At 39.0% G+C, this 21,573-nt stretch overlaps 1 protein-coding gene across 1 annotated transcript in view; it reads right to left on the bottom strand.

The window, feature by feature from the left end:
• Positions 1 to 21,573, bottom strand: part of LOC124556495 (condensin complex subunit 2-like) — a 190,189-nt gene that overhangs the window by 80,603 nt on the left and 88,013 nt on the right. Inside the window, exons 4-5 of the mRNA XM_047130452.1 lie at positions 19,421 to 19,624; positions 15,985 to 16,231 (exon numbers count right to left, since the gene is read on the bottom strand). Of these exons, the coding sequence (XP_046986408.1) occupies positions 15,985 to 16,231; positions 19,421 to 19,624 (451 nt within the window). The remainder of the gene's footprint in view (positions 1 to 15,984; positions 16,232 to 19,420; positions 19,625 to 21,573) is intronic.

Genomic DNA, 21,573 nt, shown 5'->3' with positions numbered 1-21,573 from the left:
GCCTCCAAAAACAGCACTAACATCACATCTGAACTGCATTTTTAGGCCACGAAATACATCTGGACCACCAATAACCTGCTGCTTACTGAATTGCTCAGCAAGGTCAATGTCTATTGCTTTCAAAGACTTGTACACAGGAACACTGCACCGCCAACGGCGACAATAACCATGTTGCAAAGGCATTGCAGAGATACGTTAACACATATTTTGGCTTGGAAGACGTGGAGTATAGCGAAGTGTACAGGATTTCTAGCTAAGGTTCCCTATGGTACCTTGGTTCCAGACAAGCCGTTTAATTTGTCTACAAGAAGAAAGAAGCACCTGAATGCAGACGAGTACCTGTTTATTTGGGCCAAAGTAGGCAACAGCAGTTGTAAAATGAAGATTACTGGTGACTGTATGTTGTATTACAGACAGTACAAATTCCTTATCTCCTTTCCTAATTCCTTATCTTTCCCATCTGTATTTAGCCTATCCTTTCTGAACACCATTAGGTCCTTTGCAAAAATTTCAACTCAACTGGCTTTAGCCAACTTTCAGTGCCTATAATGTTTTCAGTATCAGTGCGTTCTATTAGCGTTTGGAGCTCTGGTACTTTTCCCAGCACAGCTACAACAATTTACAACTGTTATACCGATAGCTCCTAGTTCTTCTTTATACCTGTGTTTGACCTGCAACCTTTGAGACTGAAGCTTAAAATTGTGTTTCCCCAACACTGTCTTAACCCAAAAAGCTGCCCAGTTCACAGCACACAGTCCCCACTACCCTCCTGAGTGTAATGGACTAAAGGTCCGCAATAGGTCCTGTCGATTATGCTGCAAATGGTAACCTTTGATTTCATCCCGAAAGCATGACTGGCAGCCTTTACCACTTCAGATAGCCACCCGAAACCAGAGAGAATCTCTTCCGATCCAAAGTGACATACAATTTTGGTACCAATGTGAGACACTACTTGCAGTTGGCAGCACCCTATGCTCTTCCTGGCAGCCGGAAGGATCCATACCCTGTTTGGAATGCACACTGGCTTTCTTCCACACCTTCGCAGCACCCCATGTCCCTACGGGGCCCCATAACATGCCTAACACTAGAGCTCCCATCTACCAATAATCCCATCCTCTGTGACTTCTTGGATCTTGCAGACTGAGATGTTACTTCTTAAACAGGAGAAGTGATTGCATCTGGCTGAGGGACACCGTCAGACACTGATACAGAGTGTATATGCAGACAAGGAAAACAAATTCTCAAATTTTCTCCAGACTTCATAGTTAAAAAATACACTTTCCCGTGTTAAATGACAGTATACTCTCCTCAGAACTATAAAACTTAACAATCCTTTGAATGCTTAACTCTTTGAAGGGCAGGCAATACTGTAACTAACCACATACATAGACGGTTTCAATGGGCGGTGGCCACTGTGGCTAACCACATAATATTTTCTCCCTTTACCTCTCAGGGGCCAGTAGTCTCTCTGCCAACCAGCTAATTGTTGCCTAAAATGCCACTAGATGGCAGTGCAGGTCTTCTGCGCCAATTTTTGTCGCGTATTCAGAACAATAGTTGATACTACTTCATTGTTTGCACTGTTCTTGGAAGCGGCGTCCGGTATTCTCTGTAGCTCTTATTTATATGACTATTTTTGGTAAGTAATTGCTTATATTTGTGTGTTGAACATATATAAGTCTACGTGTAATGTAACTTTAAATTGAAATAGAATTTTCCATGTTTTACAGACAAATTTCTGTGTAGTTAGTGCTGCTAACCACCGCCCTTCTGCTCCACCCAGTATATTTTATTCATCTCCATCGAATATGTCTAGCCGAAAAGGAATGACTGAGGACGAATGTTACCGAATTTATTTGAAGAAATACCTTCTAGTGACAGCAGTGTTGACAGTGATTGCAGTGATGGAAACGACCCCACATTCACGACAAGCTGTGAAAAATTCTAGTCTTGTGTGCAGTCGTGTGTATAGCAGTAGTGATTCTTGGGATGACAGTGAAATTGATGACATCAGTGAAAATAATGTTTTACCATCTACTATTCCATCAACAGTCACGGTAAACTGGAGTCAAGAAACAAGTGTTGACCAAGTGCCATTATTTATTGGAGAAGGTGGTGTGATCACAGAAATAAAGAACAAAGTGAACTTAAAGCCAATTGACTTGTTTTGTGAATTTTTCGATGAAACACTAATAGAACACACAGTGTTCCAAACTAATGTGTACGCTACACAGGAAGGCAAAACTTTTGTGCCCACCAATGAAGTTGAAATTAAGACTTTTATTGGAATAAATCTTTATATGGGTACCACTAAAAAGCCTAGCTACAGAGATTACTGGAGCACCAATCCAGATCTTGGTGAAAGTTACATATCAAAGCTGTTGCCAGTAAAACGGTTTAGTTGACTACTGAGTAACTTGCACCTCAATGATAATTCGGTCGCTCCCGACAGAAACAGTCAGAATTATGATAAACTGTACAAACTACGTCCATTTCTAGACCATTTTAACAGGAAATTCCAGGATTGCTATAAACCACAACAAAATGGTTAAATTCAAAGGCAGATCATCTCTCAAACAATATATGAGGGACAAACCTATAAAAAGAGGGTACAAAGTGTGGATGTTATGTGATCAGTCGTCATACAACCTTAAATTTGATGTCTGTACAGGAAAAGCTTCACATTCTTCGGTAGTGGGGCTAGGATCGAAAGTGGTTCTAAATTTAGCCAGTGGTCTTCATGGAAAGGATCGTATTATTTTCATGGACAATTATTTTACATCATATGATCCGTTCAACAACCTAAAATCCAATGGTGTGTACGCTTGTGGAACAATAAATCCCAGAAGGAAAAACATGCCAAAACTCAAGGAGGAAAAGGAACTGGAAAGAGGGGCATTCGATTACAAAATAAGCAATGATGGCATAGTAATCTATAGATGGAAAGATAACAGGGCAGTCAACTTGATTACAACATGTCATTCACCATCAGATGTGTTCCCAGTAACTTGAAAAATGAAAGCTGGAACAATAACTAATATCACTTGTCCAATTGTTTTGAAAGACTAAAATTCTAGTATGAACTATGTAGATGATTTTGATCGACTAAAGTCAGACTATGCTATTGATAGAAAAAGCAAGAAATTGTGGATGAGATTGGTTTTTTTTTTTTCACTTTTTAGACTGCAGTGTGACAAACGCGTTCATTATGCACAATGAAATGGAAATGGAGCAGTTCTCTAATAAAGACTTCCGTCAAGAGGTGTACAAAATCTTGTTGGCTCCAAAAATAGTTTCAGTGGCAGCTAATTGTGCTCCTGTGTGCCACAGTAGTATAGCAACCCAGATCAAATCACACAAACCATACGTAGACGAAAGTATTCGCCACGAAAGCAGTATACATCAACCAATTCACTCATCATCTAGAAGACGCGCAGTTTGCAGTTCAAAGAAAACTCTACTGCGAACAGTGTGGATGTGTTCAGTGTGTAAAGTACCTTTGTGTCTGAGAGCAGGCAAGAACTGTCTTTTACAGATACCACGAAAATTAAAAACTAGTTATTTCAAAGTTCATCCATCAAATATCGAATTTGTATACTGTAATGGGGTGATGGTTACCTACAGTGACCACATTTAATGTTAATATTTTGTTGTTGTTTAAGTGAATTTTTACAAATTCAGTGTATAAAACATGTCAAAACAATAAAATAAATGTGTTACAAGTAAAAGAAATTTGAAATTTGCAAATAATTTTTCTTGCCCCACTAGGGTAAATTTTAGTGGTATTTACCTGCCCCGCAAAGAGTTAAAGTGTGTTTTTGCCGGCACTTTAGGGGGGAAAAAAGTTTTGGAAAGCTCTTAAAAGTGCAGCAACATGTACACTGCATATTATTGTACTATGATACACTGCATATTTTCATATTAGGAAACCATACATTCGAATTCCACCAAATACAGCATGTTGGTTTCCAAAGCATTGAAGTCAAGACTGCAATGCCTTTTGTAAGAATCATAATTCATGACACGTGATTTCGCATGCCGATGACAGCAGATCTTCAGAGCACAGGGCACGTGATGTAGTCAGCCAATAGCAACATCATTTTTAAGTAGTGCGAACACACAAATAGGAAAAATTAGTGGTTTAAATTAACATACATAGTGTAGCTACAAGAGAAGCTAAGCTTTTACATGTAATATTGGTGGTTGCTTTTTTTTTTTTTTGTTCAAGTTACACTTTAAGATACAATACACAAATGTGGTCAGTAAAATTTAAAATAGGGACATAAATTTCTGGTCTTCTGTGTTCAAAATTATTCAAAGTAGCTGGTCCTCAAAATGTTAAGTTTTAAACGAGAGTCAAACGCTCTGTGATTTAACAAATTCATCGCACATTTCCACACGTAACATAAGTCACCTTGCGTAAAAGGAAATTTTGATTGAAAAGAATGCATTTCAAATCGACATTTGCAATATTGTCAGGAGACCTGTTAGAAATAGGCTCATTTCAGTAGTTGCCTTGCAAGAAAACAGGCGTTACTACACGCGCACAGCTACGACGACCTAGGAAGCCCATATGTTCAAATATATAAAGGATTATTAAATCTTAAATTACATCATAAAAGAAACAGGACATCAGAGAATACTCAAACAGCACTGAAATTTCGTAAACCCTACTAAAATGCATAATTCAGCTTGAAGTGCACATTTGTATTTCCAGATTCACAATGAAGTCGGTCCCAACCTGGTATGGGATGTAAATTTTCTTGGAGTGCCAGTACTGTATTATCTCGTGTTTGGTGCTTTATTATGGTATAATGCCATACATGCCAAAAGATGCAAACTTGCACTTGAAATTCAGAGAATAGTTGGAACTAGTCAATACTGTGGAACGAAACGCTTTGTATCAAATAAACTGACTGCCTCAGTGGAAAAGATTAATAAAAGGCAATTTTTTTTAGCAAACTGACAAAAACTACTTCACTGTTCTGCAAGGTGATTAATGCTTGACTGGCAAAAACGTGGAAATAAAATAAAATCAGAAAACTGAATTTAATAATTTATTTTCGCCTTCCATAATTAGGTGAATGTATTTTAATTCACTTGATAGTTCCCAGTCACAGAAATCTCTTTTGTTTTCATTTGACATGGGAGCTGTAAACAAAGAGGAAACAGCAAAATCACTAAATGTAAACATAGGTCACGTGGAGACTGCACCCCTCCCCGCAAAAACTCAGACTGCTCTGCACATGTGCGAATCTGGCAGCTTGGGGGTGCCAGAAGCGGGAGACAATACTGCTTGTATGCGACTACTGCACAGGCATATGAGCCCATTGGCAACTGCTCAGACTTACCTAATGTAAACAGTTGTGGTGTCACACTCACCGGAAGCAGTTTGATGTCACAAAGTATTGCATAGTCTTCGTCCTATGGCCTTCGACACATTTTGCTGCTGGCAGGCACTTGTGTGTGCACAGTGGTTCCTCCCTCCCCAAATAGCAGAACTCCTTTACTATTCTTGTCGCACTTCCTAATCTAATTCCCTCAGCATCACCCGATTTAATTCGACTACATTCCATTATCTTAGTTTTGCTTTTGTTGATGTTCATCTTATATCCTCCTTTCAAGACACTGTCCATTCAGTTTAAGTGCTCTTCGAGGTCCTTTGCTGTCTCTGACAGAATTACAATGTCATCGGCGAACCTCAATGTATTTATTTATTCTCCATGGATTTTAATACATATACCGAATTTTTCTTTGTTTCCTTTACTGCTTGCTCAATATACAGATTGAATAACATTGGGGAGAGGCTACAACCCTGTCTCACTCCCTTCCCAACCATTGCTTCCCTTTCGTGCCCCTCGACTCTTATTACTGCCATCTGGTTTCTGTACAAATTGTAAATAGCCTTTTGTCCCCTGTATTTTACCCCTGCCACCTTTAGAATTTGACAGGTAGTATTCCAGTCAACGTTGTCAAAAGCTTTCTCCAAGTTTACAAATGCTAGAAACGTAGGTTTGCCTTTCCTTAATCTAGCTTCTAAGATAATTCGTAGGGTCAGTATTGCCTCACGTGTTCCAATATGTCTACGGAATCCAAACTGATCTTCCCCGAGGTCGTCTTCTACCAGTTTTTCCATTCGTCTGTAAAGAATTCACGTTAGTATTTTGCAGCTGTGACTTATTAAACTGATAGTTCGGTAATTTTCACATCTGTCAACACCTGCTTTCTTTGGGATTGGAATTATTATATTCTTCTTGAAATCTGAGGGTATTTCACCTGTCTCATACATTTTGCTCACCAGATGGTAGAGTTTTGTCAGGACTGGCTCTAATAATAATAATAATAATAATAATAATAATAATATCATCATCATCATCATTATCATCATCATCATCAATCAATCCATCCATCCATCCATCCATCCATCCATCCTCATTAAGGTCGGGGAGGAAGGCAATGGCAAACCACCTTCGCTAGGACCTTGCCTAGTCAGTGGTGTGGGTATCTTGCATCGTCCCCTACGCTCCTCTGAGTACAGGACATCATCATCATTGTGACATGACATTTATGTCAAGATATCCACTCTCAGAGTCACATAAAGTTCTACCAATACACCCAATGATGACCCAGAGACACTAGATTGACATCAATAATACTTCTCTGTTATGTGTACATGCCCAGTTTTGACCACTGGGGACGTCTATTGACTTTCGTAGTGGTAATGGGTTCTGAGACATGGCAGAGGCCACATGTGATAGGTTTAAACTGCTACATATGTCCCACGAATATAGGCTGCTTCAAATATTGAGGATCCCTCAAAAATGCATCACTGTTGGGACGATTTGTATATTTGACAGGTAGCAACATAACAGCAGTTGATATTGCCACAGTGTTTAAATATGAAACCTAGCTGCAAGTTGCAAAGCTCTATCATGGCATAGCAATTGGAGTGGCAAATCTTCATAAGGAATAACTGATGTGTCAGTTTGTATTCTGCCACTTCTAATACTTTTTTGCCCTTTGCTTCATACAAGATTCTGGCATCTTATTAATTTAAGAAAATTAGTATTTGATGTTATGAACATATAAGAGTCTTAACGTCAATAATTTACAAATTAAGTATGAACCACACAAATGACAGTAAATGTTCCAAATATGTTTGTTGATCATCTAGTAAAATGAAGTAAGTGCCACTCAGAGTAAAAAAGCATAAAACAGAACGGTAGACCTGAAAGAGGATTAAAACTTACCTTAGTCTCAGCCGTCTACAAAGTATAAACCAAAATTTACAAGCTCATTATTTCAGGCGATTTCTTTCTCAACTAAATAAATAAACAAGAACATCTTATACGTATGCAGACGTAATGTATTTTGGTTGGTACTGGTACATCAATCTGCTGCTATTTTTCTTGTTGTTTCAGTCACTTCCAGAAGCACAAAGGAAGTAATTTGTTCTCCTCATAGTGTATTGCAACTTTTCGCACAAATTAGAACATACTTTACTCAACCACCACACTTTTGCCAGTGGGGAAGCTTATTTTTAAGTACTTTTCATAATACATAATTACGGTACATAAATGAGTATGAATTTCGCAGGTTCTCACTTTCGAGGAAAGGAAAGGCAAGAATAGTTTCCAAAATGGCAATGAATGTACAACTGAAGGTATGAGTTGCTGCTTTTAATTTGTGAGCAAGAATGACTACCACAGTCACAACAATAACCCATATTTACAATCTTTTTATGGTTTCAGAAGAGTGATACAGTAATACTACATTTATTATTCTGGTGTACAAACCATGTACAATTTCATATATGTAACTAGACAAAACTACATTATGTATATTGTCCTCGACTGAATAAACAGCTCAATTGAAATGAAGTCAACAGACAGATAAAATTGAATTGATGAGGGCAGCCAATAAATCAATTTCCATTTATTAATACTTATGAGGCGCACACAACGACTGGATATTTGCAGACCATTTCTGAAAAGAACGTGCCAGTAACTTTGTCATCCACAAATTGCTTTCATGCTCACATATAATCAGGTAATGAAAACAGCAACCAGCCACATTATTTCAGATCATTAATCTGCTATTTCAAAAATGTTGTCTACATGGCATCACATATCAACACAATGATGGTGCCAACTCCTAAGTGAAAGCCTGAGACTGCAGGCTCCCCACAGTAATAACTCTGCACAAACAATATAAAAGACCACTCACGGAAGGCTCAACACGCTCAGGCTAAATACAACCATGAAAATCAATGAACATCCCCAGGCGTCTAAACTGAACATGTACATGACATAGGGACAACTTGGCTAAGTAGACACAAGGCAGCGTGTATACGTGGACAAGAGGGGGGGGGGGGGGGGGGATTTTTCCTGGACTTCCCGGTTAAAATGCACTTTCGCCCAGGTGAAAATACAGTTTTTCCATGTTAAGTGACAGTATACTTTGCCTCGGAACTGTAAAACCTATCAACACTTTGAATCGATTTAAACACCAGGAAAAATTTCCTGGCACTTTAGGAAACTGAACTCCGGGGAGGGGGGCACACAATTTACAAAGATCTTTGACGTGCAGCAACATTTAAGAGATTCATCGTACATCCTCGCACATAGTTAATCTCGTGTGAAAGGAAATTTACTTTGAATGTAACACTTTTCAAACCACCATTCGCTAAATTTTCCTGCAAACTGTTAGAAATAGCTTCGCTTCAGCAGTTGCCAGAGAGTGCCAGATACCAGACTCTACCACACTTGCACAATTACGATGACGTAGGAAGCCCGTATGTTTGTATGTGTAAAACATTAAAAGTTCTTACGTTATGTCATAAGAGAAACAAGATATAGAGAATACTCTAAGAGCATTGGAATTTTGCGGACCATAATTCAGCTTAAAGTGCACATTCGCATTTCCAGATTCACAATGAAGTACGCCTTGACCTGATATTCAGCTTTTCAGTGTGGTTTTGGAGATGTAAATTTTTTTGGAATACCACTCCTGTATTATCTTACGTTTGGCTCTCTGTTATGGTACAATGCCATACATGTTAAAAGATGAAACCGTTCACCTGAAATGCAGCGAACAGTTGAAACTGACCAATAGTGCAGAATTAAACATTTTGTTTCAAATAAATTAACTGCCTCAGCAGAGAAGATTAATAGAATCCAAATTTCTTTAGCAAACCGGCAAAGATAACTTCACTGTTCTGCATGGCGATTAATGCATGAATGTCAGAAAGGTGGAAATCAAATAAGATCTGAAACTAATAACATATTTTAGCCTCCTGTAACTATGTGAATGTATTTTAATTCACTTGATAGCTCCTGGCCCCAGAAATCAGTTTTGTTTTCGTTTGACACGAGAGCAGTAAACGAAGAGGAAACAGCAAAATCACTAAACGTAAACACGGGTCACGTGGAGACTACCCAACTCCCCACTACAGCTCACAACAGACTACTCTGCGCATCAGACCTGGATCTACGATATTTCCGAACCTCACAATACTAGATAGTGGCAACGCCATCCTACCCCTGCCCCCTCCCCACGCCCTTGAGATTGGACTAAAAAAAAGTTTTCAAAAATATGTGCATTCTGCTGCACACATATTTCTGAAGAGTCTGATACAGAAAACACACACATTCAAGGAAATGTAAGACATGTTATTTGGTCTGAAGTATAATAAAGTGCAGTGCCATGCCTCTTCACGCAGCATTCTTATATCGCACGCCCCTGTATTTCGCTCTATGGAATTCACATGTGTATATTTTGTAATGGATGCCATCTAACTATATTCAGGACAGCGGAAATTAAAATGTCCTTTGATGCCTCTCCTGCTCCCAGTTGGCAGGTTTGACATCCTGCCCCTCTTTTTAAAAAAGCTCTCAATTAAAGTGGATGGGATTATTTGCAACCAAGAGAACAAGAACTCTTCTGAAAATCTGCACTCTTTATTGCCTATTAGCTAATAACTTGCTGTTTTGTGTGGCATAAAATTAAATATAGGATACATAAAAAGCCAGTAAAGACAAGAGACAAGCAAGACAGTACACATTTCTTCACTCCTTAGGTCATAGCATTCTCTCTCTCTCTCTCTCTCTCTCTCTCTCTCTCTCTCTCTCTAATATTGCAACAGCTTTACATGTCATCCTTTCCTTTCTGTGAAAGAATCTATTCTCTCGTCAAAGTCAGTCAAACATTTTGCTACTTGAAAAATCGAAATGTCATTGTCTGAAACTAAAAAGGTGTTAATACAAACAGTACCCAAGACTGGTATGATTTCTCGATCTGATTGAGTCAATTTTGTCACTGTCTACCAGATGAAACGAAATTAGCCTGCCTAATACTGCAGCAATTTTAACACACACCAAATAAACAAGACTGTTATGGCACAAATGGTCATTTTTATAGCACAACAAAATATAATTCACGAAGTACCAATAGCAAATAAGTATTAGGCCAACTACAAGCAAAAAGGTTTATGGCAGGAAATAGTTTCAAATTTTATTCATACGCTCCAGCTTCTCAAGTATGAGTGTGAAAAGTAGTAGTACAAAGTTTTTATATAAATTTGGAATCATCATATTCTTCGATACTTTGTGCGATGTCCGCATTTCTCCTCCTTCCTCGTTCTAACAAACAATCTTGTTATCACTAATTCTGTAACTATTCCCGCCAGTTGCAAAACTTATTCTCTGGTTAACTTCACTATCCCTGTCACAATCACCGGTTTAGTTATCCCGCGTTTATTCTCCAGTTAGGCATTATTACGTGTTCGTGCAACACTATTTCCGCACTGCTCCCAGAACTTCAGCGCCTGCTAGATGGGGACTCCACAACTGCCCCTTACTAGTGTAGTGATCTGGCCTAAAATTTTCTATCAAAATATCATTTTCTTGGATACACTGAGAAGGTAATACATAATCTTTCTTACTTGTTATTCCTGTTTATCATTTATTTCCACTCTTGTAATCTTAATCTATGGATTTCAATAGTAATTATAACAAAGCTGATCATGCGCAAACTCAGTCAACCACATAAACAAACAGCGACTGGCATTCACCCATTCGCTTTATTCTGCTCAGTACGCGTAGCCCCATCCCCTTTTGTCTGCAGGAAAGTTTATTTCCAGATGCGACCGGAATTCCCCTGGCAGTGACATTATGGCAGTGACATTATATACACTATGCAGGCATTCAAAAATCAACTTATGATTTATTCAGAAATCAACTTAGAATGTGTCCGAAAGTGTTAAAAAACCAACAAGGATGCATTTCAAAATAATATGAATAATCAAAAGCCCAACGTGTGTTAGATGCTAGGTGCTTTCTGAAATTAGGTTCCCCCCCTCCACACAAGAATATGAATTTGCTGACCACCACCACCACCACCACGGTTTGTAAAATTCAAACACTCAAGGAAAATTACGCGTCTTAATCATGGATCTTTCCCCCGTCCACTTGTATAGAATCAGCATATCGGAGAGACCCTGTTGTCAATGTGATGACGTCACAGTTGATGATGTAAATCACATTCTATTTCAGTACAAGCAGTATGAGAAAGGATTAATCGACTTTTTAAGGAATTTTCATGACAGTCACTGTCTAACATTATGTATTATGCCATTTCTTGGAAATACAACCACAAGTACACACACTATGTGATCAAAAGTATCCAGACACACCCAGAAACAAATGTTTTTCATATTAGGTGCACTGTGCTGCCATCTACTGCCAGGTACTCCATATCAGCAACCTCAGTACTCGGTAGACATTGTGAGAGAGCAGAATGGGTCGCTTCACAGAATTCACGGACTTCGAATGTGGTCAGGTGATTGGGTGGCAGTTGCGTCATATGTCTGTACGAGAGATTTCCACAATTCTAAGCATCTCTAAGTCCATTGTTTCCGATGTGACAGTGAAGTAGAAACGTGAAGGGACACGTACGGCACAAAAGTGTACAGGCCAACCTCGTCTGTTGACTGACAGAGACCGCCGACAGTTGAAGAGGGTCATAATGTATAATAGGCAGACATCTATCCAGACCATCACACAGGACTTCCAAACTGCATCAGGATCCACTGCAAGTACTATGACAGTTAGGTGGGAGGTGACAAAACTTTGATGTCGTGGTCAAGCAGCTGCTCATAGGCCACACTTTAACGACGGTAAATGCCAAACGACACCTCGCTTGGCGTAAGGAGCGTAAACAATAGATGACTGAACAATGAAAAAACATTGTGTGGAATGACAAATCACAGTACACAATGTGGCGATCCAATGGCAGAATGTGGGTATGGCGAATGCCCGGTGAACTTCATCTGCCAGCTTGTGTAGTGCCAACAGTAAAATTCGGAGGCGGTGGTGTTATGGTGTGGTCGTGTTTTTCATGGAGGGGGCTTGCACCCCTTAAGAGCAATTTGGGGATGGCGATTGCATCTTTCAACATGATCGAGCACCTGTTCATAATCCACGGCCTGTGGCAGAGTGGTTACATGACAATAACATCCCTGTAATAGACTGGCCTGCACAGAGTCCTGACCTGAATCCTATAGAACACCTTTGGGATGTTTTGGAACACAGACTTCATGCCAGTCCTCACTGACTGACACTGATACCTCTTTTCAGTGTAGCACTCCGTGAAGAATACAATGTGTTTCCCCAAAAAACCTCCCAGCACCTGATTGAACATATGCCTGCGAGAGTGGAACCTATCATCTAAGCTACGGGTTGGCCAACACCATATTAATTCCAGAATTACCAATGGAGGGTGCCGCGATCTTTTAAGTCATTTTCTGCCAGGTGTCCGGATACTTTTGATCGCATAGTGTATTTTGTTTAAATTGAATAAAAAGCTTACTTAAAATCTGTTAAACCTTGGGGCAAAGTGCCAAATCATACTCAATGCTCCAGTCTAAAATTTCATTAACAACTTTCAATTGGTTATTGTGCAGTAACTACTTTTACTGCCAGCTTTTTCCTTTACTTGATTAAAATCCAACTTTTTGTCTACGTTGTTCATGGTAACTATACTGCATATTTTGTATATTAAGAAGGAGGAGGTTGATAGGTATTTTGTTTATGTCTCTTCTGTCTCTGATGATGATGATGATGATGATGATGATGATGACAAGCAAGTAGTAGTAGTAGTAGTAGTAGTAGTAGTAGAGCAGTGTCCCAGTTTCTAAGAACTGTTCTTTCATAGACAATCTGTAAATAGTTTTTCTGGTCCTTTAGTATAATTTTTCCTTCACCTTTAATAATTTCTACTGAACTGAAAGATCATTTATCTCCCAGTGGCTTTGCCTTCTTCAATATGTCAAATGGCTTTTTACACCTTGTCTGGAATAACATTTCCATTTTTCATTATCTTTATTTCTGATCAGCACAAAAATTGACAGTAATCTATGAATGCTTGCCCACTTTTGTCTTTGCTTTACGATTTATTTAGTTCAACATATTCTATCGGAAGACTACTATTGTTAGTTTGAAACTCAAGCCTTCTCGTAAAAAGTTTCCTCATTCCACATTTTTTTGCCTTCATCAAACATGCTAACATCTTCCGCTCCTTACATGAATATTTTCTTCAAATAATCACTGTTTTTATCTGTCACTCAATATTCTTCATTTTACAAGATGTTGAGCTTTTTACTTATTTGATTTGGTATACCTTCCTAACATTAAGTAGATTTAGGTAACTACGACTTCATATTTCCTGCTGAAGGTATTCTCATCATTAACTTTTGGCTTATTTTTACTCTGGATCTTGGTAGTCTATGCTTTGAAGTCCATCACATCCTGTGCAATTTCCTTGTTGTTTAATAAAACACTGTCAGTTTCAATTTTAATTTCACGTCTTGCTAGAGAAGTCTATCTTCTATTCGTTTTTGAATGAAAAATCTGTCTTAAGAACACAGATTCTACTAACATATGACCTCTCTTCATTTCTAGTATAATATCCAACGTTTTCCCACAAAAGAAGTGTTTGTTAGTCATTGTCTCATTTTTGCATTTAAATCCCCTATTCAAATCCAGTAATAGCATTTGCTGTCACCTGAAAATTTCTGCAATTCTTTTCGTATGTCTTCTACCTCTTCATTAGAGTATTAGCATATTTATGCACGACTTAAATGATCTCAATGGCATTCAATTTGTTCGTTTTTAAAGCAAGTATTGCTATTCTGCAATGTTGCTGTAATGTATAGGTGAAAGATCATTTCAAGTGTTTTTAAGAAATTCTTTAATATCCACAGCCAGTTACATTCCATGAACCAGGTGACAGGTCTCTATGACCTTCCTAAGTGCATTGGTGCACAAGAAAATAGTTTCAGCAGCATATGGTTTTGTTCCAAACCTAATGATTGATTAATAGTGTGTAGAAGTGCTACTGCAGCATAGTGAGGATGAGACAAGCTGAAGTGAGCCAGCTGTACATTTCATCCGTTCACAATCAAGTGACAACACTTTGTTCTCATATATGTAGCAGGAAACTAAGGTGGACTGGAGCGTTTTAGGACATTGACTTACTATAATATTTGCTTTAAAGGTTGTTGAGTAGCCCATCCATATTTGTTCCCCACAAAGTGACATATTTAAATTGTTCCTTTATTGGTATTGACAGTTGAACATCATGAGCTACTGGACTGGATACTGGGATCTATCCTGGTTTGTCCCAATAAGCCTCACAAAGATGTAATTATAGAATCTCTCTGTAGTTTTCAAGTCATCTTAGATACAAACTGAGATATAAAGAAACCCAAAACACCAATCACTGAGTGCTTGTATGTACCATAAAATAACTGTAATGTTTCCTCAACCTTCACCTTTCTTCATATACCTTACTGAGAAAATGTGTAACAATCCATCTCCAGCATCTCATACATAAATTGTAATTATGAAACTGTGTCAAAATAAATCCATTGGCATTTAATTAAACACAACATAACCAGTCATTAAACTTTCATTTTTCAGATGAGACAAGTCTAGAGGCTTTTCTCCATCATACGGTGAGAGTTCCTGTGTTTAGAGCGGCAGCATTGCTTATGGGAAACTATGTATGTCTAAATATCTGGAATGTTTTCATTTTATCACTTTGATAGCAAAAAGCATATTATAGTTCATCACTGACTGCTGAGCTAAACCCCAGAATTTTAACCTCATAATGAAGTAAAAGCTCCGAAAAATGTTAAAACTGAATATGTTCAGTTTAATGACTGGTTACTTTGTGTTTACTTATTTATATTTGAGATGGAGAGTCATTGAAGCAGCCAATAAAACATGGATATGTCTAAAGATCCATTGAATTTTCACACCACAGTCTACAAGATTACGACTTACGGAATCTCATTCATTCTACTACTGTGTGTTATCTTTTAAATTCCAGTGGTAATTAAAATAAAAAAGTAAGGGAAAATATAGAAGGAACTGAGAAACAGAATCTGCCGATACAACCACATTTTCTTTCTGGGCAGCCGAACTAAAAGTACCATGTTTCCATCTGAGAGGCTGTAGAATAGGCACAGCATTTTGAGTATATCATGTTGTGTACTTGATAAAATCTTTTTCTCGGCTAGAAAATAAATAATTTTATATCAATACCTGCAGATTTTGATGGCTGGCGGTAGAACTGGTAGTAAGCAGAAATAAATGAACTCTACTTAGCAAGATGATGTGTTTCTCAAATTAACTACCAAATTCCCAAAAAAGTGGGACTCTGACTTTAGTTGAACTGCCTTAACAACCGAAAATGTTATCTACGGTTATTCTTCTTGCCCAATTAATAAATACAGTAATTTATATGCATACAGCAAATAAACTAAAATTTGCTTGAAGGAAAACAATGACAGGTACACCACACTAGATAAAGTACATTAAGGCAAGGCTACTCTTATGTATTAGTCTATTGTTAAGACTAAACAATCCTAAAGATATGCTTAAAAATTGGTTCAAATTTGCTTTTTAACTAAGTTGTCTGAACCTGATAATGTTGGGACGTCAGCAAGTTGATCCTCCATGCCTACACCAGAAGAACCAAGGGCAGGTTCAGAGCACAGAAATTGCAGTTTTTGTGTATCTCCAACTACTGAAATCCTTGGCATGAGATTGACACAGCCCGGACGGCAATCACTAAACTTGGTATTCATGAATAGTAATGAGGGATGCAGTTTATAATTTTGCTGTAAAGGAGCATTTAAGGACTCTGGTTCCGTTATGATTTTTCTCACCTGTAATGAAGATAAAAGATTTGTGTGCAATGTAATTCAGAACAAAACTGTAATGAGACATTATACAAATTTATTAGCTTTTATAAGCAATTTTCTTTTTTCACTGAGAAAGTATGCTGTGGTTTTAACATTGACTCAAGAGGTCAAATTATTCACCCACTGAACATTCAAATAGTTAAAACTAAACTAATGAGACATTTAAACTAATTAAGTAGATAGTTTTATCAAGTCAAGAAACTGACTTGTCTTCACAGCGTTATAGAGTAATGGACTATCCAAATAAGCTACTTTTTGTTTATAATTCATATCCTCAAATATAATCAATGTGGATTTATTGTGTTATATGTGCACACTTTGGCTATGAAGAGATAACATGTATGTTGTAAGTAATTTAATATACTTCCTAGACCGCTTACTGTACTGATGTGAAATTTTAGATACCTCAGTCAACATTATTTTAAAGAAAGCTTGGAATTGGCATGTTTGCAGCTGCAAATGTTACCAGTTGTTTAACAATTCCTAACATTTGAATTCTTACAGGGTGTTTCAAAAATGACCGGTATATTTGAAACGGCAATAAAAACTAAACGAGCAGCGATAGAAATACACCGTTTGTTGCAATATGCTTGGGACAACAGTACATTTTCAGGCGGACAAACTTTCGAAATTACAGTAGTTACAATTTTCAACAACAGATGGCGTCGCAAGTGATGTGAACGATATAGAAGACAACGCAGTCTGTGGGTGCGCCATTCTGTACGTCGTCTTTCTGCTGTAAGCGTGTGCTGTTCACAACGTGCAAGTGTGCTGTACACAACATGGTTTATTCCTTAGAACAGAGGATTTTTCTGGTGTTGGAATTCCACCGCCTAGAACACAGTGTTGTTGCAACACGACGAAGTTTTCAACGGAGGTTTAATGTAACCAAAGGACCGAAAAGCGATACAATAAAGGATCTGTTTGAAAAATTTCAACGGACTGGGAACGTGACAGATGAACGTGCTGGAAAGGTAGGGCGACCGCGTACGGCAACCACAGAGGGCAACGCGCAGCTAGTGCAGCAGGTGATCCAACAGCGGCCTCGGGTTTCCGTTCGCCGTGTTGCAGCTGCGGTCCAAATGACGCCAACGTCCACGTATCGTCTCATGCGCCAGAGTTTACACCTCTATCCATACAAAATTCAAACGCGGCAACCCCTCGGCGCCGCTACCATTGCTGCACGAGAGACATTCGCTAACGATATAGTGCACAGGATTGATGACGGCGATATGCATGTGGGCAGCATTTGGTTTACTGACAAAGCTTATTTTTACCTGGACGGCTTCGTCAATAAACAGAACTGGCGCATATGGGGAACCGAAAAGCCCCATGTTGCAGTCCCATCATCCCTGCATCCTCAAAAAGTACTGGTCTGGGTCGCCATTTCTTCCAAAGGAATCATTGGCCCATTTTTCAGATCCGAAACGATTACTGCATCACGCTATCTGGACATTCTTCGTGAATTTGTGGCTGTACAAACTGCCTTAGACGACACTGCGAACACCTCGTGGTTTATGCAAGATGGTGCCCGGTCACATCGCACGGCCGACGTCTTTAATTTCCTGAATGAATATTTCGATGATCGTGTGATTGCTTTGGGCTATCCGAAACATACAGGAGGCGGCGTGGATTGGCCTCCCTATTCGCCAGACATGAACCCCTGTGACTTCTTTCTGTGGGGACACTTGAAAGACCAGGTGTACCGCCAGAATCCAGAAACAATTGAACAGCTGAAGCAGTACATCTCATCTGCATGTGAAGCCATTCCGCCAGACACGTCGTCAAAGGTTTCGGGTAATTTCATTCAGAGACTACGCCATATTATTGCTACGCATGGTGGATATGTGGATAATATCGTACTATAAAGTTTCCCAGACCACAGCGCCATCTGTTGTTGAAAATTGTAACTACTGTAATTTCGAAAGTTTGTCTGCCTGAAAATGTGCTGTTGTCCCAAGCATATTGCAACAAACGGTGTATTTCTATCGCTGCTCGTTTAGTTTTTATTGCCGTTTCAAATATACCGGTCATTTTTGAAACACCCTGTAGATTTGCAATAAAAATGTTTTAGAAATATGAAAGCATTATTCGAGTCACAGAAAAAGAAAAATTTTCTTAGCACATAGCATAGGATGCACACTATTACCAGCACTGCTCACCACTACTAATAAAAAAGATTAGCATATCTTTATTCCCCACCCCACCCACACAAAGGAAAAAAATGTTTTCCAGTCCATGAACAGTGTGGAGTGCAGGTCAATCTTTCATACTATATCAAAATAGGGGCAATTTTAAAAAATAATTCACCACTGAGTAACAAAGGATCAGCTCTGATGTTCAAAATTTTATAGATTACGAATCTTTTGAGGTAAGGAACCAATGATTAGAAATGACTATTTCAGGCAGTACGATATGTTTGTGGCACTTCTTTCAAAGACAGCACACAATCATTTATATTGTGTGCATACTGGCGTTTGCCACTGTTTATAGTTCATGATCAGTCAGAGACTTAGCATTACTCCTTAAAAGGAACTTTCAAACACGCTCTTAGCGGATGGTTTAACACGGTGAATCGCCCAGAAAGTAAAAAGAGATAAAGTTTTAAAAGGTGTCTTCACAATCCAAAGAAATTTATTGCCACATATATAAACTTGTGAGAAATTAATATGTTCATGTATTGGACAGCTTGCAAAGGTTCTCGACAAAGACTTGTTTGCACAGTAGAATTTGAGATCGTGTTTTATATATGATTCATCAATTACACATCTCTCATAAACGATGTGTCCAAGCAATGGGACCAAATGATTTTCAACCCATATTTCAGTTCTGTGAATGGATTTTGACGTAATGCAAGCAGTGAGACTGGTGGGCGTCACATTGAACATATATCATGTGCTTCAGTTGTTGCTGTAATGTGTAAGCTGATCATGTCCATAAAAATAAAATATTAATTTCTCATTGTTTTTAACTGTTTACAATGAACTGTATAACGTAATTAATAGTGCTAATATGTCTCACAACACAGCTTTTATCTACTATTTTTTTCTATGGAACTTTGTAATTAGAAGACCACACATTAGAAATATTTCTATGGTCTTAGATTAAATCAAGGCAGAAAGTAATGAAATTCAATACAAAGCATTCCCTTACCCTTCTGTGAGCCCGTTGCCTCGCTTTGCTTTCAGCCTTGTGCCCATCAGGTCCATCATCATTATCATCTCCTACTGCACCCTGCTTTTCCTTTCTAACAACAGCCTTAAACAAACCACCTGCAATCTTCATACCATCTGCATGTACTTTGTCAACACGAGATGCATATATCTTCGTACTAGCATCAAGTGTGAAACTTGCAATCTGAAAAAGAAGATTACCCATCTGAGTACAAAATTTTAACATTCCAATGAAAGTCATAAAGCAAATTTTGCTAAAACTGGTAACTAAAGAGTGGCAGCACTTCAACAAAAGGAAACAAACCATGATAATTAAGAATGATACTTTTTCTCCAACATAATAACAACATGAAGAGGAAAAAGAACAACGGGAAATCAGTTGCAGTTCTGGCAGGTGGCAGTAATATGCATTGCTGTTCCAATGAATTACCACATTGATGGCATCCCTGTTTGGCGTGAAGGGACATGTGAGACAGCGGGAGGGGATCTGACACCTCCAGAGACATCGAAGTGCTCTGTCGTAATTCTTCTCTTTCACAACTTCTGGTCAAGATTCTTGTAAGGGCTTATCTGCCATGGGTGTAGAAAGAGGGGGAAATCAGGTGGTACCGACACCCACAGTTGGCTAGTGTCGAGTCTGATCTGCAGATTTCCTGGGATAGGGTTCCCAAGAGGGGAGCCTTTCAAGGGTACATGCCAGTGGAGGAAGCTGCTGCTTTGGTCAGGAGTCGAGAGTAGGAACCACAAGAGAGGAGATCCTATCACCTCCAATGGTCAAGGTCGAGGGAGTAAATACACCATGACCTGGCCACAGTAGTGGTAAATGTGGTTATCACAGACTGAATACAAACGATCACATTTTTTCTCAGCTTCAAAATGTGAGAGACGATCTGAGACTTTGGTGCTCTACAGGTATGTTAATACACATTAGAATCAAGGAGGGTGGTCATTCCCACAATTAACACAAGAGTTCTCTAAATATCTTATCAATACTCTCCACAAAAATAATTGGTTTAGCACAGAGAAAGGATCCTCCACCTATTCAAGTGCAAAGTACTGAGAGGAGTAACTGTCCACAAGTCGCTTGGTTTTGTTTTCCTCCCAATGCCTAGCCAAGGAGAGTAAGTTCCTGGGGTCTGAACAAACGACATTAAGTTGCGGTCTGCCTGGAGACACTGTCGAGGCCTTGTGGGAATCGGTTGTGACCTCTGGCCTTCAACGATGATGCGTCCTACTCCTAATGAGGGCTCTATTCACGGGTGCCACCCAGGCAGAGCAAAGGCGCCTGGCAAGACTGCCAGTGCCTGGAGTCCCAGTAACCCTCCGATATACATGCACCTACTCCTTCATATGTGCACAGACATGTCAGTTCTGTCTTAACAGTGGGACCCAGAATAAAGGTATCTGACGACCCGAACATGGATTGGCTAGCATGTGTTTAATGGGCGACCTTCCCCACATGGTCCACATAATCTGCAAAAAAATTTAAAAAATAAAAAAGGTGAAGGTCACACTCTGAGGCCCAGACATAAATTAACTGAAATACGTAATATAAAATGAGGTAACAAAGTGGAAGTAGCCAGAATTTACATCCTATGAGCAAGCTAGGTAGTCGGCAAGAAATCCGACCAGCAGAATAAGTTGGAGAAAAGGCATGGTCAGAGCAAAATTGCAGCACGGGAAAGGAACAAGTACTGCAATGGCTGGGGGTCCCATACTCACTAAACATATACTATCAAAAAAGTTGTGAGCCCCAGGAGGTGTAGTTGGTTTGTGCTGAAACTTTAGTGAAAATTGTACGACAAATATGCTAAACTTGAGATAAAAGACAACCAGAGTCCAAAACTGCAGTCTAAACACCACCAAGTGGAGCTCTCATGCCAGGCTTCTTCATTATATGCAGCTAGAAGCTGGGCTGATACTACTAAGGCGCCCACTGGAGTGACATGGCAAGTAACATGGTGGTTGGCGAGCCAGAAGGCATGGATCTAGTTGTAACTTCATATAGAACACACACAGTCTAATGGAGCAGTGCCTACCAGGCTGACAACTTAACTGAGTCATATGGCGTGCCACACCAGTTACATGAGTGCAGCATGCTCCACTTTCTGCCATATGACACGTATATGCTAC

The sequence above is a fragment of the Schistocerca americana genome, chromosome X (assembly GCF_021461395.2).
Source record: "Schistocerca americana isolate TAMUIC-IGC-003095 chromosome X, iqSchAmer2.1, whole genome shotgun sequence".
NCBI lineage: Eukaryota > Metazoa > Arthropoda > Insecta > Orthoptera > Acrididae > Schistocerca > Schistocerca americana.
Note: the sequence above shows the minus strand (reverse complement) of the source record. Positions and strands in the feature narration are given on the sequence as shown.